Raw genomic sequence first — 17503 nt, forward strand, 5'->3', positions numbered from 1 at the left:
TCAAGAAATGGAGGAAACAAATACTTAAAGCTGAATATCATAATTATTCAGAAATTTACAGCCAAGGAAACATAAGAGTAATGGAGACAAGATTGAGGGCTAAAGATTGCACACCCCCCCCCCCCCCCAAATATATATATATATATATATATATATATATATATATATATATATATATATATATATATATATATATATATATATATATATATATATATATATATATATCATAGGGGAGGGGAAATGTATTTCTGCTAGACCCAAGCCCTTTAAGTGGTTCTTGCTTTCACAAGATCATGTAAAGATATCCACACACATGCATCACTGACCTCGCAATAAAGACAACAGATTTCCTTACAAAATGATAATAGAAAGAGGGAAAATCAGCCCTTCTCCATTGATGAATAGCAATGCATGGCTATGGCTTTCTTCTTGTTCTTTAAATGAAAGGATCTTGAGGAGGAGGGGCTACAAGGTATTTACAAGTCTATCACCCTGTAAACCAACTGCAAAAGAAGAGGGACAATGGAGCTATTTGATGATGCAGGAGTAGAGAATGATGATGTAGATGGCTGGAGCCAAGTTTAGGCTATCTTTAGTCGTTGTACAAGAGTTTATAGCCCGGGAAACTGATCTAGAATGAGGAAAAATGAGCTCTGGAGAGAGCTACTGCAAAAAGGGAAAGTGAAGTAACACAAGACAAGTGTCAAGGCACATGTCATGACGTGTGACAAGTGGTAGGACACTTGTCACTTCTCTATGCCCTTCGAAATGATTCAGCCCCCAAAACAATTCACCCTTGAAACATTGTGTTTCATTGTGAAACATTTCACCTTTGGGCAAGTCTCAAGCGAAACACCAAGCGAAACGGTTGAGTAATACATAGACATGGTTATCTTTATGAACAATGAGTTACAACTTACACATTTATACCATGTTAATCCTTTCATATCAACTAATGACATATATCCTACATATAGTGTCCAAAAACTTCAAAAAAAGTAAAAAATAAAATAAATTTTTTTCATTCAAAAATCATGTTTCAATCATGTGTTTCACTTGGGGCATTTCACATTTCAAGCGGTTATTATGCACATAAGCCAAACCCTAATTTGGGAGGACCGAGCATCTATAAATAGTCAGGCTGCCCACCAATTAGTCAGTTGTCTCCGTACGTCATACGATATTGTTCATACCGTACAATCCGTACGGATTCGTACGTTGAAACATGCCCTTTCTGGCCACCTCATCTGCACATCCAGCATCCTGAGTCCCACGTTCTAATGCCTTTAATCCCTTGTGTTTTGCCTGCCTGCATGGCACTTTTTGGGGGGTCGGAAGCCTTGGATACCTCATCCCACCCCCTTTTCCAGCTATGCACTCCCCCCCCCCCCCCAAAACAGCCCTCCTTGGATTCCATCCAACTGGCAGCCCTCTTTGAATGTTAACCCCTCTTTGACTATTTGAACTTTGATCCTTCTCTCATCCACAAAAGGCGCTCCTCTCCTCCATGCTTCCACACCAATTCAGCAAGCATTTACCATTCTCATCTTTCTCTCTTGGATCTTGAATGGACTTGTGATTTGTCATTCTCATCGCTCATCCCGTCTTTCCCACACTCTATCAAAGCATTTGCCATTCTCAAATCTCATCTCCCATCCCCTCTATCCCGCATCCTATCAAAGCATGTGCCATTCTCATCTCCCATCCCCTCTCTCTCACTCTTGCTCTTTCAACTTTACCCCAATCCTCGACCTCTCCCTCTCTTTCAACTCTCAAGACTCAAGTTTCAAGAATCAAAACTCAAGGATCTCTCTCGATTTGTGCGTGTCATCCTTGCACAAGGGCCATGCTAATCTTCTTTGTATCATTCCAATTTTATCAGATGTCTCCGAAGAGACCTCAAGGATCTCTCTCTCTCTCTCTCTCTCTCTCTCTCTCTCTCTCTCTCTCTCTCTCTCTCCCCTCTTTGTCCGTCATTCGTACCATGAATCGTGAGAACCACGAGGCCTTCAATTTGCACACAATCCATGTGGAGAGGGACACACAAAGAAGTCGCCGGGGGGGGGTGCAAGTTGCTCCATGCAAGGAGATTCCTCAAAACATAGCGGAGGAGATTCTCGCCAAGATAAGAGGGGGATCCACAAGAGAAGGAGAAAGTGGGTTATCGGTATCAACTCCTATGCCTACTAGTGAGGAAGCATCCAATGTAAGCGTATCTTTAACCGATGCGGGAGAGGCCTCAACGATTAGTGGCGGGGGCTCCACATCAACATCCGACTCCGGTAAAAGACAAAAAGTGGAGGCTCATGCGGTGCCAAAGAGACAATCCTCTCTCTCTCAAGCTCCCGGTCGTGTGTGGATCGATTGCCTTTCTTAGAGAAAGGCAACGACTTGCGGACATTGAAATTGCACGCACGGTGATTGAGTGCGAACTTGCATTCAATGTCCTAAAGCAAGAGCAGTGGAAGAAGATGGTAAAAGCCATTGCCAATGTGGGTCCGTGTAAAGGATGGACCGGTGCCACATACAATGACATGAGGACGAAAAAGATTGATCAAGAGAAGGAAAGGATTAATAGAGCCCTTGATCCTATTCAGGCTGCATGGATAAAATATGGTTGCTCGATTCTCACCGACGGATGGAGTGATCGTAAGAGACGGAGCATCATCAACATACTCGTCTCATGTCCACTCCGCACGCACTTTTTGCGGGCCGTAGATACCAACAAGAGGGGGAAGAAAACGACGAGCGCATTTATCTACTGCCACATTCAACAAGCTATCATTGAGATATACATTGCCTTTTAAATTTGTTTCACTTTCTTTCAATATGATAATTGATTTATGCATAACTATCTATCTCTCTATTCTAATTTCTCTCTAATATCTATCTTGATTCTCTCTTTCCCCTTGGACCCCAAGGTCCCCAACCCCCATCTCTTTTCATTCTTGAATCTTGAAAGTTGAAACTTGAAAGGCTCAACTCTCTCTTTCTCTCTCTAACCTCCAAGTATTGTTAGTAAACTTGTAATTTATAAATTGTGGTTGTAGGTGGGCCCCTTGAATGTGGTGCAAGTTGTTACGGACAATGCATCAAATTGTCAGCGTATGGGTTGTTTACTTGAGACTGACTTTCCCACAATTGTGTGGACTCCATATGCAAGTCATTGTTTAGACTTGCTCATGGAAAACATTAGGAAGCTCAAGTGGATGAAGAGGGTGGTCCGCAAAGCTACATCAATTGTCACCTTCTTCACAATAAAGGTAAAGGTGCTTGCGATATATCATGAGCATAGCACACTGGAGTTGAAGAAGCCTTATTCAACTCGCTTTGCTTACATGTGGTTATTCCTGGAGCGCCTTTATGAGGTGCGGTCTGCCGCCTTGCGCCAGACAATAGTGTCCACTCTATGCAATGAGCGGAATGAGCATGAGACAGAGAAGGCCAAAGCCATGCAACACTTGTGCCTTAATGAGCAATTTTGGCAAAAAGTCTGCGTCGTTGACATTGTGGTGACTCCCTTTTATAGGGTATTACATATAAATGATTGCGAGGAGTCCACCATGGGCTTTCTTATTCGCTTCTTTAGAGTGGCATCGCTGGAGGCACATGCTTATACAATGATCACAAAGACACAGCATGCACATGTTTTAGAGATAGCAAAGAGAATATGGAAATGGATACATAAGCCTATCTATGGTATTGGCGCATTGGTACATCTGGTCTACAAGTTGCCGGTGGTCATGGATAATAGAGAGTTCTGTTCGGACCAACTTGCTTATTTGACTCGTGTGGTCCCTGCGGATGACGACGATGCAGTGTTGGAGGAGCTAGGATGCTATGCAAATCAGAGAGGGCATGTGGCCTTTGCTTCTCCCACTTGTTTAAGGAGAGAGCTACTTGTAAAGCTTTTGTTTTGGTGGCAAAACTTTGGACACGCATTGGAGACCCTTCAGCCCTTAGCCATGAGGGTCCTTGCCCAAGATTGCTCTTCAGGTGCATGTGAGAGAAACTGAAGTGCCTAATCTCTCATTCACAATAAGATTCGCAATCGTCTTAGCACACGACAGTTAAAGTGGCTAGTCTATTGCCGCACTAACTTACGCATGAATTGTCGCACTAACTTACACATGATGAGGGCTATGATGAGCATGAGTAGTCCGAAGCAGGTAAAGTTTAAACACTTGACCATAAAATGTAAAATTTATTGTTTTAAACTTTGAACTTTGAAGTTTATACTTTAGCATTTACAACCTTACATGCATCACTGCATTGTGTAGGTAAATGTTGATACATTCAAGTTGACGGGTGACACTCTTCCAAGTGTACATCAGGAGTTGGACGAGGAGGAGATGATTTTTGTAGAGCTCTATAGAGAGCTTATAGTACTAGATACTCGTAACGCTCATAGTTAGTGTGCTCGTGGGCGAGAAGTTTGAGTAGGTGGTAGCAGGGGCATGGTCATTCAACACCCTCCAACATCCAGGAGGGGTGGTTCGAGTGGCTTGCAGACATATGTAAGGAGGGGCTCTAGTAGCTCACATCCTGTGCCTCATGATGACATCCCCCCCTTGCCTACACAGCCGCCATCTAGGGAGCTATCATTTGATATGATGGCAACCTCATCAGTGAGAATAAGTATGAGTGTGTCTCATCATTCGATGCCGAGGAGTCATCTTCAGACTCTCTTGATGAGCACTCAGATGGTTCAAAAGATGATGATAGTGATACCTCATCATAGATTCATAGGTCTCTCTCTTTTTTGTATCAGATATCTACTATCATCGTATCCACATGCATGATGCCACTATGATACACAAGACTATAGTTGTATCACATGTTTTATGCAGCCCATGCAACCACAATGGCCACCCTCATGTATTCATCTTATTTTGTAATGAAATGGCTATTTTCACTTTAAACATGTATTCTATCATTTAATGATTTATGGTTTTTGCTAGTTTTAAAAATCATCTTTTTTTTCGTACTAATATCGTACCGTACCTTATAAAATCAAAAGGTACCGTTTAGTACCGTATTTTAGCATACCGTACCGTATCGTACCTTTTGTACTTGACAACTATGAATTAGTCTTAATGTCCTTTTTGCAACTTGCTAGTAGCCAAACTCTAATTTAGGAGGACCGAAACATTGATCAATAGACAAGCTGCCCGCCACTCAATCATAATACCCTTTTTGCAGCTTGAAGGTGCCTTCTCTTTGTTGTCCACACCCCGTTCAATGAGGACATCTTAGTTCGAACTCCTGCCCATTGTTTCCTATCAGCAACTGCCTACTATCTAGCCTTTCAGCTGTTGTTCATTACTATTCTTAGCCTTCCAGCTTGCTGTCCAGCAAAGCAACTATTGTCTATACCCTTATCAGTTGTCACATGCTACCACGTGGATTGTCATCAGCGTTGGAAACTTGTGCAACCTACACCTGTGTTTATTTGTTCCTAGTGCCATCAACATGGCCACATCATTACACTGCTACATTCTATTGTTCCTAGAGCTTCCATCACATCATAATAGCAATGGAATAGCAACCGGAAAAGGGGGTCCTGAGGGAACGAGAACGGAGACCCAAGGGAAACAAGAACCTAGAGGGAACAACTTGTACTATACACATGATTTATATATTTCAGACTATTCATTTATAGTAACCATTCAATCATACATGGCTGCCACTGGCAACAAGACTATCCAAAACACTAGCATCCACATTGTCTGATAAAGCCATATCATCATCAAAGTCACCCTTTGCAAGTTTCAAAGCATCCTAATCATCAGCCATATTTGTAGTCATAGGTGTCTCCCCATCCTCATCATCCAATGGGGACTCTTCTTTATCAAGAGCTATAAGCTTTTTTGTCTTGAGAGAAGCCACATCTGCAAACAAGTGCAAGTTTGCACTCTTTAAGTATCAAGTCATTCAATCGTTTTGTCCCAAATCTATTCCTCTTTCTAGATACAATGAAACCAACCTTCCTTCCATGGATGGGTGGTGAATCCCTAATTACAGCAACAGCAAACAATTAATGTAAATCTGAAAATACAAATTTGCCTACTAATCTTGGACAATGCACGCCCGATTGGCCCCAAAATTGGTGCCCCTTTCGGTATTTCTTTAGCTTTATTGAAGAAGAAGTTGAATTACAATGGGATTCTCCCAATCCCTTTCAGTATTCCAACTCCCCTTGCTGTCCAAAGTGACCAGAAAGTCTTCAATCTATTTTACCCCTTGATTCAGGACCTTAATTGGCCTTCACTTCATAGACGATAGAAATGCCCCAAATTCAATGGCTGACTAGTCCTCCACCTGAATTTAGCTGAAATTCACCTTCAACCTTGTTGAAACCAAGTCTTGGAGCTTCCAATTTCTGGCACACTTCCTAAGGCTGCTACTAAACCCTAATTTCTCAGAGAAATTCGCAATTTACAGCAGAGAAATTCGCAATTTCTCAGCCTCCAAGGGTACAAATGCTGAGATCTTCGAAGCAAGGCTGTGCAATGGCTAGGAGATGAGAGTCAAAGCTATAGAGAGAGAAAATTCAGAGTTTTGTCACAAAGAATGACTGAAAATCAGTCAAGTGCAGCTACTGCCCTGCCACAACAGCATGTAGATGCAAAGAACTGAAGAAAATCAGTCATTTACTGCTGCTGCCCTGCCTACACGGCCCGTAGATGTTGTCTCCTGCTGTTGATTGGTCTTCTTTTTCCCCTCGCTGCATCAGAAGGTCCTCCAATGGCTGCCAATCAGACCGGCAGCCTCTCCTCCCTCTCCCTTGCAGGCTGAATTTATAGAAATGCTTCTCTCCAGCCTCTAACGACGTTTTTCACTCTTGCATGGGCATTTTCGACAAGTGGCAACCTTTCCAAATGGTTTTTTCAGCATTTTTCATAATTAAATATTAATTAATTTTCAGTCTTTGAATACTGAAAATTAATCTAATAATTATTTCGGTGCCATGAAAAATAATCTGACTAGCCAATAATTAAATTGGCTAGGCAACTTCCATTCTCGAGTGTCTCTGCGCTATCTTTGACCATCAGATTGGCGTTAGGTACCATTAAACGCCACTTCTCTAATGTCACCAACTGACACTTATGGCCAAATACATGACCTAGGCCAACAACTTGCACCAGATACCACCAAGTACCTGTGCGGCATAACTTATACCAACTTTTGGCTTTGACATCCCGTGATGTCTTTGGATTCCGAGCTCGTAAATTTACTTTATTCCCAGTTGCACCTAACATGTGTGACATTTACTTAATCATGTGATTAAAATTAATCCACATGTTAAGTGAGGTTTCAAAAATACATTTCCTTATGATAGCCCTCCCCCTTGAAATCCTTGCAATCATCCTCGATTGCACTGCCAAATGCATCAAAAGCAAAGTACTACATTGGAATTTCCATAGGGCATCATAGTCAACACAACATTGCGCACTGCTATTCAACCATTCCATATGCCCAACATATGCTGAAAATTACCAGCCAACATAGCATAGCATAAGACTCGCAAAGAATCTCAAAAACATTGCCAGATTATCATGTGACATGTCCATTTCTCATAAGCTCAACTCATTTGGCAAAACCAAACCATAGCATAGCATAACCAAGTATTAACCATAGCTAAAACATCAATGGCATTATAACATATATTGTTGTCCATGGAACTAGATGTAAACCATTGGAAACTGAGCATAATCTGATCATAAACTCATCACTTGCTCATCTGAGAACTGATCACAAACTGCTGCATATGTGACCCCCAAACTTATCACAAACTCATTGCAAAAACTGACCAGCAATTAGTGCAAAAACTAATGCACAACTGATCCAAAAAGTGACCATAAACAAATCGCAAGCTGATCAAAAACTAAGCTGAATACCATTGAATATTAATGATCATATGCTGAAAACCAACATTCGGTAATCAGCCCCTGATGATCATTAACTAATGCTACACCAAGCATAACCAATTACACCCCGAGCATAACGGATGCAAATGTACAGTTTCAGAGCTGCAGTGAAAACCAGACCGATCTGCATATCAAACATAGTGACTAGTACATTGAATAGTGATCTCCTGGCAAACATACTGTTCAGCTACAGTACCCTAAATGTATGCTGAATACATCCAAGATGCACTACATACGAGAGTTGTCCATAACTGGAGGAGTGAAAGTGCTACCTCCCCCTTGAGCATCAGGCAATACTTCGGACCCTTGCTCTGTTGAACCTCACGGAGCCCGAACTAAAGTCGGCTCTAACTGAAAGGCATCTAGGTAAAGCTGCAACAACTGAGGATGGTCTGCTAAGTCATCCTCTTCCATCCATTTGGCATCCATTGGTGAATAATTCTGAAACTTCACCAAGTACCTGTTGGAAACTTTACCTTTGACCTTTCTTTCCTTGTGTGCAAAAATCTGCTCAGGTACCAAAATCTCATCTAGCTCCTCAACCTCAAGCTGAATTTCAACAGAGACATCCTCTAGCACATCTCCATGAAAAGGTCTAAGCAAGCTCACATGAAAGGCATTGTGTATCCGCCTATGAGGAGGTAATTTCAGCCAATATGCCACATTGCTGATCTTCTCCAACACTTGGAAGCACCCACAATATCTCATACTCAACTTCGGATACAATCTTTCTCTTTCTTTCATCTTTTTCAACCTTGCCTTTTCAAAACGCAACAAAACAAAATTACCCTCTGCAAACTACAAAGCACATCTATGGCGATCAGCTGCCCTCTTTTACTTATCCTGTGATCTTTGAAGTGCATATACTTAACCTTCTGATAAGCTACATCCATGCTTTCCATATAGCGATCAAACTCAAAGATCGTATCTTTTGTGTGCAAAATAGGGGGTACTTTCTTACCACCCTCTACCACCTCAAATGGAGCTTTGCCCGTAGAACTATGCACTCTGTTGTTTAAGAAAACTCAACCAAGGGCAAATACTGCTCTCATTGTGTCTTGTGGTCTAGAACATAGCACCTCAAAAGATCTAACATTGTGGAATTTGCTGCCTCACACTAACCATCTATCTACGGATGGAAGGAGGATGAGAATCTTAGTATGGTACCCATATTCTCAAACAAGCCCTTCCAAAATAAACTGGTCATCCAAGGGTCTCAATCACTAATGATCGACTCTGGCATACCATGATACTTAAAGATATGCTGCAAAAACAATCATGCCATATGATCAGCCTTAATTTTTTTCCTCACCGGAATGAAATGGCCTTGCTTGCTAAACCTACAAATGATAGTCCATATCCCATCATTCCCTGTAGGTGTCTTAGGAAGCTCAAAAATAAAGTCCATTGCAATGCTCTGCCAAGGCTGATCTGGAATAAGCAAGGGCTACAATAAACCCGCCAACTTTTGCCTATCCTACTTTACCTTCTCGCACAAGAGAAAATGAGAGCTAGTTTTGGTCACACACAAGAATGATCTTCTCCATTCCCTTTTTGCCTTTTTATATATGCCCTCCTCCTCTTTGGGTGCCCATCCCTTTTTACATGATCGGCCATTTTGGCCAAGGTCTTCTTTCTTTGTTTCTTTACTCCTTCCATGGTTCCTTTACATGTGTCTTAACAAACTCTTCTACATCATGCCTCAAAGCTGGCCAATAAAAGAAATGCTCCACTGCCTTGACCGTGGCATCAATACCTCTGTGTCCTGCATACGGAGGAACATGACTTTCAGTGATAACTCTAGGTCTTAACTGCTTTGTGACACAGTCGTCCATGCATCATCAGAAATTCATCTCTTAGCACAAAGTGTTCATGCCTTTGACCATTGCAAAGCTGATCATAAACATTAGCAAAGTCCGAATCAGCAACATATTGCTCTTTCATGGCATTCAACTTAGTGTGATAAACGGTAAACCATATTGACAGTCGACAACTGAGGTTTACGTGACAGTGCATCACTTTTTCCACTCTTGCTCTGCGATGTGTTTCTCTTTCCAACCCTATTTTTCAGATCTGTCCCGATTTTTCACTTTATTTTCAGATTTACTCTTTTTCTCAAGCACCAAGAGAATGGTATCATAAGTTTGATACATTCATGCAGTCTCAAGGCTTTCATAGAAGTCAAGTGGATCAATGCTTATACATTAAGAAGGCAACAAATGGCAGCCTGATTATCTTAGTTTTCTATGTTGATGATATCCTGATTGCTAGCAGGGATACTCATGCCTTGGACTCACTAAAGCAAAGTCTTCATGGCGGCTTTGATATGAAGGATCTTGGTGATGCAAATCACATTCTTAGCATGCGAATACTCAAAGATAGATCAAAAGGCTTACTCTATCTATCTCAACAGGAGTATATCTCCAAGGTTTTGCAGCATTTCAATATGGAGGGGGAGAAAACAATTGGGGTTCCGTTGCCTCCATATGTGAAACTCAATGCAGAGGATAGCCCTACATCTGACGATGAAAAGGCTGAAATGCCCAAGATATTATATGCTTCAGTTGTTGACAGTTTGATGTATGCGATGATTGCTACACGTCTTGACATTGCCTTTGCAGTGGGAGTGGTTAGCAAATACATGGCAACCCCTAGTAAAAAGCATTGGGATGCAGTAAAAGGTATTATGAGATGCCTCAAAGGCACAAAGGAGTTGTGCATCTACTTTGGAAAGCAAAAGGCATCTGTTGTTGGCTTTACGGATGCAGACTATGTTGGTCATGCGAACTGCAGAAAGTCCACTTCTGGGTATGTGTTTACTTTCACAGGGGGAGCAGTCTCTTGGATCTCCAGGCTACAAAAGTGTGTTGCATTGTCTACTACAGAGGCAGAGTATGTGGCTGCCACTAAGGCATACAAAAAGGCTTTATGGCTTTCATGTCTCGTGGGAGAGCTTGGCATCACAGAGTTACCTGTTCTCCATTGTGATAGTCAGAGTGCTATCATACTAGCATGGAATCCTGTCTTTCATGCAAAGACAAAGCACATACAAGTGAAGTACCACTTCATTAGAAATGTACTTGACAGCCAGAGCATTGACCTTGTCAAAGTGCATACAGATGATAATCCTGTAGACCTTACGAAGGGTCTTCCAGCAGAGCGGTTTGCTCATTGCCGACAAATGATGGGAGTTGGATAGATATATGTATTTCAGCTTTGTACATACCTAGACTTAGTTGATTCTTTTCTCCTCTTAAGACACATTGCCTTTAGGTGGGAAGTTGTTGGGAATAAAGACCCTCGTGCCTTTAAATGTGCTCAGGTGTGAACACACTCTTAGCACTTGTACTTACACATATATATCTATCTAAAATAGAGGTACACACTCGTCATTGTACCTACAAACATGCACACTCTCTGATATGCACTCTCTCTCACTCTCTCCGTCTCTCCACTGCGCATAACGACTGACTATCTCGATCTTTGTGCCTCTCCTGTCACTACAGTTACCCCTTAAAGAGCATTTCCTTGTTCCCTTGGGTTTTTTTGCATGTGGAACGCATTCCCACATTCCCAAGGGGGTGGAGTGGCCTTCCCCTACTACTATGCCTAACCTACCACATCATCAAATTGTTCCATTTACCAATTTTGCTGCAGCGCCCAACTTCCATATCATCAGCACTTGCTACATTTGTTGTTCTTTGTATTGTCTACCTATCTAATACCAATCAAGCCTCCATCAAGGTTATGGTTGCTAATGCCAGACTTCCCGGAAGGTTGCCTCTTGCATTTCAGTATTTCACCTAACATAGTGTGTTTGCTACATTGAGCATTGTATTCATTCATTATTCAAATTTCTTTATCTCCTATGTTCATGGTCTCTCTATTAACCCTAGCCCTAACTATGTTTCTTTATCAATATGTGCATTTGTAATACAATTATATTCTATAGTCAAGCATTTCTTTACATCCCCCAGAAAAGAGGTCATGGGCAAAGGCACGTCTGGAACAACCAATGAAACCTTGTAGGTCTAACAACTCTAGAGCCACAAAAACGCAACACTAGGGACATGGCAACAGCTCTTGGCACCGATCACAACAGCAAGATGGCAAGGTGGCAGCTCTTGGAGATTATCATGATCATGGTGATGATGATGACGAGACGATAATGGCAAGTATAATAGCAACAACGAACAGATTTAGAATGAAAGAGTGATCTTTACCTTTATATACAAATTTGTGAGGCAGTTGTACTACAAAAAGCTAAAACTCTCAAGCTTCATACTTTGAATAAGTTTTATCTAAAGACTGTCTTAGGACTGTATGAGTGTCAAAAGAAATTAGATTGTATTTGCAAGCTTCTAGGCTAATCATGGGGTATCCTAATAGCTGCTTTTTCTAGGCACAAAAGCAAGATCCTAAGGGAGATGAGAAGCATGCTCTTAGTCAAACCCAAAAGGTCCACCCCAAAAAGACCAATGCATTCAACCATCAATGTTGAAACAACTACCTGAGGGCCCACCAAGATTGCAAGAACAATGAATATCTTCTTTAGAGTCACTCAAGAGGTCCAGCCCACACATTGAACCAAAGGTTACTAAGGACTGCCCTAGTGCCTCATGATCACAAAGGTGTTTTTCCTTCTTTTTCCTTTTCCTTTTTTGGTAAAGCTTTAATGCAGGAAATCATAGTGCAAAACGACCACCAAGGGTCACAAGGGTATCAGTATAGAAGACTCATAAGGAGTAGAACATGCATAGTGACCCATGGCCTATCCTAGATCCATTGTGAACAATGTATCCACAAGTATCCACTCAATAAGGCAAAAGCAAAGAATGTTACACAATGCACAAGTTTTCACTTACAAGGTCGCCAAAATTATTAACACAATACTAGCAAAGGAGAAAGCAAGGTGGTAATAAATGTTAGTGCAACACTGCCACTTGACCAGTGCCCTGATAGGGAATTTTCCACTTTCCCAAGCATCTTTTTACAATTAATAATGCATTGGTACAAGTAGAAAAGGATGCAATGCTAAACACAGTAAGAAACCAGCCAAAATTTGAATGTACAAAGAAGGGAAAGCAACCCCTCTTCAAACTATGCAGACCATGCCAGAGGAGAAGCTGGAGCCAATATGGGTGTAAAGAAATTGTATCAAAGTAAAAGAACCATCTCAGGTGGAAGAATTGTGAAAAGGAAAAACCACAATGGTATCAAAGGATACCTGAAAATCATGCTCAAGAGAGGACACTATAGAGCCAGTATATCAGTGCCATATTAGTCTTCAATTGGAACACAACCCCAGCTATGGGGAGACGTGAAAGCCTGCATATTGTTGTTTCCCACTGAGATGCCCTTTGGTGCAAAGTGAAAGATGCAACATAAATTTGAATGTATGTGTAGCAGAAGTAAGAAGCATGGAAGAAAGGTACTTAGTCATAAGTGTCGCATAAGAGGTGGTCTGTAATCCACCGCACCAGTAGCCAGCTGTTGATACACTAGGCAAAAAGGGGTGGAGACTCCAGATATTGTGCTAATTCCTTGGGGAGAATCCCCTATCAGCCTGCACGGAGTAGCATTACCATTGCAGATGGGGCTGAGGTGGATTGGGTGTGGAAATCTTAGATTTGGGTAAAATACCCTCACCTTTTGAATGACAATTGTCATCAAGCGGGCTCCATTTCTGGCAATAAGTGGCAAATCTTTTTTTAAGGCACATAATGTCAAATAGGTTCCTTTTTGGTGTCCCTACAACTCATGGTTCCCTTCATAGAGGCGGGTAGAATATCAGCAAAGGATGGACAACTCTAATCTGAGCAATCAGTGTAGTGCACTGCATATTAGTAGGATTCCGAACTTGGTACCACCATGGATCAGAGTGAGACTAACTTGCAGGTTGATAGGAGGTGCATAGTGCATATACAGCATTCCTGGCCAAAAAGCACAGAATGCAAAGTGGTACAGACCTAGAAGAGTACAAGATGACCTAAAACCTAAGTTAGAATCTAAAATTTACTTGAGGTAAAATAAATGAGTAAATGAGTTTATACAAGTGAATAGATCTATGTCTCAACTTAAGAATATGTGATGGAATTTATCTAAAAGAGTGCTATGAAGGAGGGATGGGTGGGCATTGAAATTGGAATTGTACCAATAATAAATGCATTTAAGGTGAAATGTAAACTTTGAGTTTACACGTGCAAAACATTTTGCATCTAAATACTCCTTCATTTAAGTTTGCATATCAATATAAGTGTGGGTATCCCAAAAACTTACACCCCCAGCTAAAAGGCAACCATCCTCAGCACAACTCATTATCCCAACTGAGACCCAACTTCGGAAAGAGGAATATTGAGAGGATCCATGGTTGCTAAAGGTGAGGTAGATGAAGAGTAACACTCCTTGAGAGCATCTAAAGCATAGTAACATGGGACAGCTTTTAGGAACGGTGATGGAAACAGGGACAAGGACCTGAATTGCCATCCTCAGTCACCATGAGAGAGGCTCTAACATGGGGACACGATTGGGACCACATGGGGACGGGTTGGGACTAGGACAGAAAGCTAGAAAATGGCTATCCCAAGGTACCATGCTCTAAAGATAGGGAAAATGGATGAGAGACTTCCGTTTTTGGAGTTGAACACTTTGTTGCAAAGAGTCAAGACTAAGACATCACAAGTTTAATTCGTGTCACTCTTTGTTGCAAAGATAGGGAAAATGGATGAGAGACTTCCATTTTGGAGTTGAACACTTTGTTGCAAAGAGTCAAGACTAAGACATCACAAGTTTAATTCGTGTCACTCTTGAAAAACACAAACGCAAAACATTAAATGCAAATGCACTCTATGGGTCCCAAGACTTTGGTTCCCAATGCTCACAATAGCTCAAGTAACTCATATAAGAGCAACCAGCTCTAAACTAAGTGAGGATGCACTAGGGTCTGCAAAGAAAACAAAGATTGTTGAACACAACTAAGAAAGTGATTCGAGGAAATGAAAGAAGGAAAACTGAAATGAAAATCAATGAGCAAACCAAAGATGGTAAGTGTCATACAACAGATGCTCAAGGTGCAAAGAGCTCTCCAACAGCCACTATCTTTCATGGGATTAGGCTAAGGAAAGCTGAAGGAGAGTGTCATCCCCAGGATTGGATCCTATGAACAACTAACCAACAAAGCTCGATGCCAATCTGATGCAGCCAGCCTAGCCAGTAGTAATGACAGAGTGAACTGTCAAAAGCAGCAGTCCCACAGCTAATGATGACCGGTCAAGCCAAACATAGCAGCACAAGGTGACATCTGTGAAGATATAAATACAGAATGTACGAACACAGCTGAAACACAAATTCTCTGACAGTATCCCTGGATAGGCTAGAAACAAAAATGCAGCAGCCTCAGGGGCTGGAACTGGTAAACACACAATGTAACTAACTAAAGATTATGGTAGCTGATCACCGGTAGCAGCGGGAGACTGAGCGACAGTTGTAGACCACGTAGCAGCAATCTGCTGGGTCTAGACAGCTAAGGCAAGAGGGCCAATGGCCAAAATCCAACAAGAAAAGGATCGATTAATGGTGGGCATCTTGTCTATTTATAGATGCTAAAGGATCCTCCCAAATTAGGGCTTTGCTTGTGGGACACAAAAACTCTCTACGACCGCACACCATTTAATGAAACTTTTGGTAATTTACATATTGTGGGACTGTTTTAAAGAGCTAATCAGTTTTTAATGCATTTTTAGCTCAACACATCCACCATGTGCAACTATGTGTGGCAACATGGCACAGCAGGCTGCAAACTCTTCTGATAGCTGGCAGCAGCATGGATGCAGAAACACAGATGTAAGTTGCATGCGGCAGGTCTAGGAGATGATGGCAATGGATGAAAATGATGTTAATGATCGCAAAGGATGGTGGCAAGAAAGGGGTTCAGCATGAACGAGTGGTCCTGCCTGCCCATGAACCCCTTATATAAAAATTTCTGAGCCAGTTGTCCCGCCAAAACTCTCAAGATTCATATTTTGAATAAGATGTTTTGGGGCTGTACAAAAGCTGAGAGAAATCAGCCCTTGATTCCAGATGGCAAGGATAGACTAAGATCCAAGGGATTGGATCTAGCAGCATCCTTTCTAGACAAAACCTTGGATCTTCCATTCTTTCGATGTACCATCAGGCTGGTCAGGAGGGTTCGAATGGGTATGATCAAAGTGATGCCAGGTGTTGCCCACCATTGGCCCAGATAGGACATCTCTTCACTTGTCTTGGCTAGCTTTCAAGGACACTACATGATAAAAGCTTCAAACCTAAGATCTCACTCTTCCCATGGTTAGAAGCACAGCTTGTGCTACATGGAGAAAGCCAAAGGAGGCACAAAAGCACTACCTATGGAATTGGCTTAAGGCCCACAAGGTTTAGAGGAAATCCCTCACGATGGTCTTTCATCATGATTGAGACAATCATAGTGACTTGGTCCAAAAAATGAGTACAAGGTCATCCCGGCCAACCCAATTGTTTCTGTGGGCAGAACTGAGCAGTATTCCCACACCAAACTTCTCATAAATAGAGTATAGTAAGGGACATTGTAAAGGGTAGGAAATAATTGTTGCTTTTATCAATGGTTCATATGGATGGTGAGATGCAATCGTGCCTTTGATATACAAAGCACATCTAAAATAGAAACCCTCTGTGATGTGAAAGAGATTATTCATACAGTGCAGATGCATATGACTACAGGGTGACTCCAAGGGCTTAAAGGGAAGAAAAGCTTTTCTAGATACGTGGAACTCCAGCACATTCTTTCATCTAGTTGGTGTTATACACAGCCTGATTGGCTTTTCCACACAGCCCTTCTATTAGACTCTGCTTGATTTTGTATCATTGTTGTCCTACACAGGGCTTATATGCTATTTTTCAATTGGTCCCTTTTGAATGAGGCTATTGTTAATGGACTTCCTCTTTTTTCAGTCTGGATGACCATGCAAATTTGGAAAAACCATCTGGTGAAGTCTCTGATGGCACCAACAAACTGTGATAGGTGGCATCTTGAATAAACAAAAACCCAAACATCGAAACCACAATGCAAACCTCCATTTTGAGGGACAAGTAGCACTGAATCCACCCATTTTAGGGAGAGTAGTCCCATTGCATCCCCTCCATTTTAGGGACAAGTAGTATTGCATCCCAATCACTTCTATTTGATTTGACTTTCCACACAACCCTTACACTATACTCTGCATTAGTATCTGATGTAGCATCGTTGTCCTGTACAGGGCTTTATGCTATCTTTCATTTCGTTCCTTTTGACTAAGGTCATTATTCATAGAATTCCCGTTTTCTTTGGTCTTGATGGTTACACAAATTAGCACAAAACAAGAAGTGAAGTGTGTAATGACACCAACAAAATCAGATGGTTCAGCTCAGGAATTAAAAAGAAAACCCAAACATTGAACCCATCATGCAACCCTCCATTCTATGGACAAAGAGCATCATATCCCCTCCATCAGAAAAATAGCATTATTGAAACAACCACTTCTATTTGGCCATTATACATGCTGCTATTCAGATGCTAA

General features: G+C 41.6%; 2 protein-coding genes and 1 non-coding gene across 10 annotated transcripts in view; 1 reads left to right on the forward strand and 2 right to left on the reverse strand.

The window, feature by feature from the left end:
* LOC148013560 (proteasome activator subunit 4-like) overlaps window positions 1–17503 on the reverse strand; it is a 165960-nt gene that overhangs the window by 50700 nt on the left and 97757 nt on the right. The gene's annotated exons all lie outside the window — the stretch shown is intronic.
* On the reverse strand, window positions 1799–1901 carry LOC148013561 (U6 spliceosomal RNA). The gene has a single exon (XR_015688982.1). It is a non-coding gene; the product is annotated as a U6 spliceosomal RNA (small nuclear RNA).
* Window positions 2428–4418, forward strand: LOC148013562 (uncharacterized). Its single transcript, XM_087668671.1, has 4 exons — window positions 2428–2801; window positions 3054–3376; window positions 3533–3716; window positions 4284–4418. Exons 1-4 carry the CDS (start codon window positions 2475–2477, stop codon window positions 4416–4418), a joined length of 969 nt encoding a protein of 322 aa, XP_087524797.1. The 5' UTR covers window positions 2428–2474.

The sequence above is a fragment of the Lygodium microphyllum genome, chromosome 26 (assembly GCF_053477565.2).
Source record: "Lygodium microphyllum isolate KBCC chromosome 26, Lygodium_microphyllum_v1.1.10, whole genome shotgun sequence".
NCBI lineage: Eukaryota > Viridiplantae > Streptophyta > Polypodiopsida > Schizaeales > Lygodiaceae > Lygodium > Lygodium microphyllum.

What these genes read in the sequence shown, in the direction of transcription:
- LOC148013562 (XM_087668671.1), top strand. Translation starts at nt 2,475, where the DNA reads ATGGTAAAAGCCATTGCCAATGTGGGTCCGTGTAAAGGATGGACCGGT. An exon ending in GAGCGCCTTTATGAGGTGCG is followed by an intron (nt 3,377 to 3,532) that starts GTCTGCCGCCTT and finishes TCCCTTTTATAG; the next exon opens with GGTATTACATATAAATGATT. An exon ending in TCTATGGTATTGGCGCATTG is followed by an intron (nt 3,717 to 4,283) that starts GTACATCTGGTC and finishes TGCATTGTGTAG; the next exon opens with GTAAATGTTGATACATTCAA.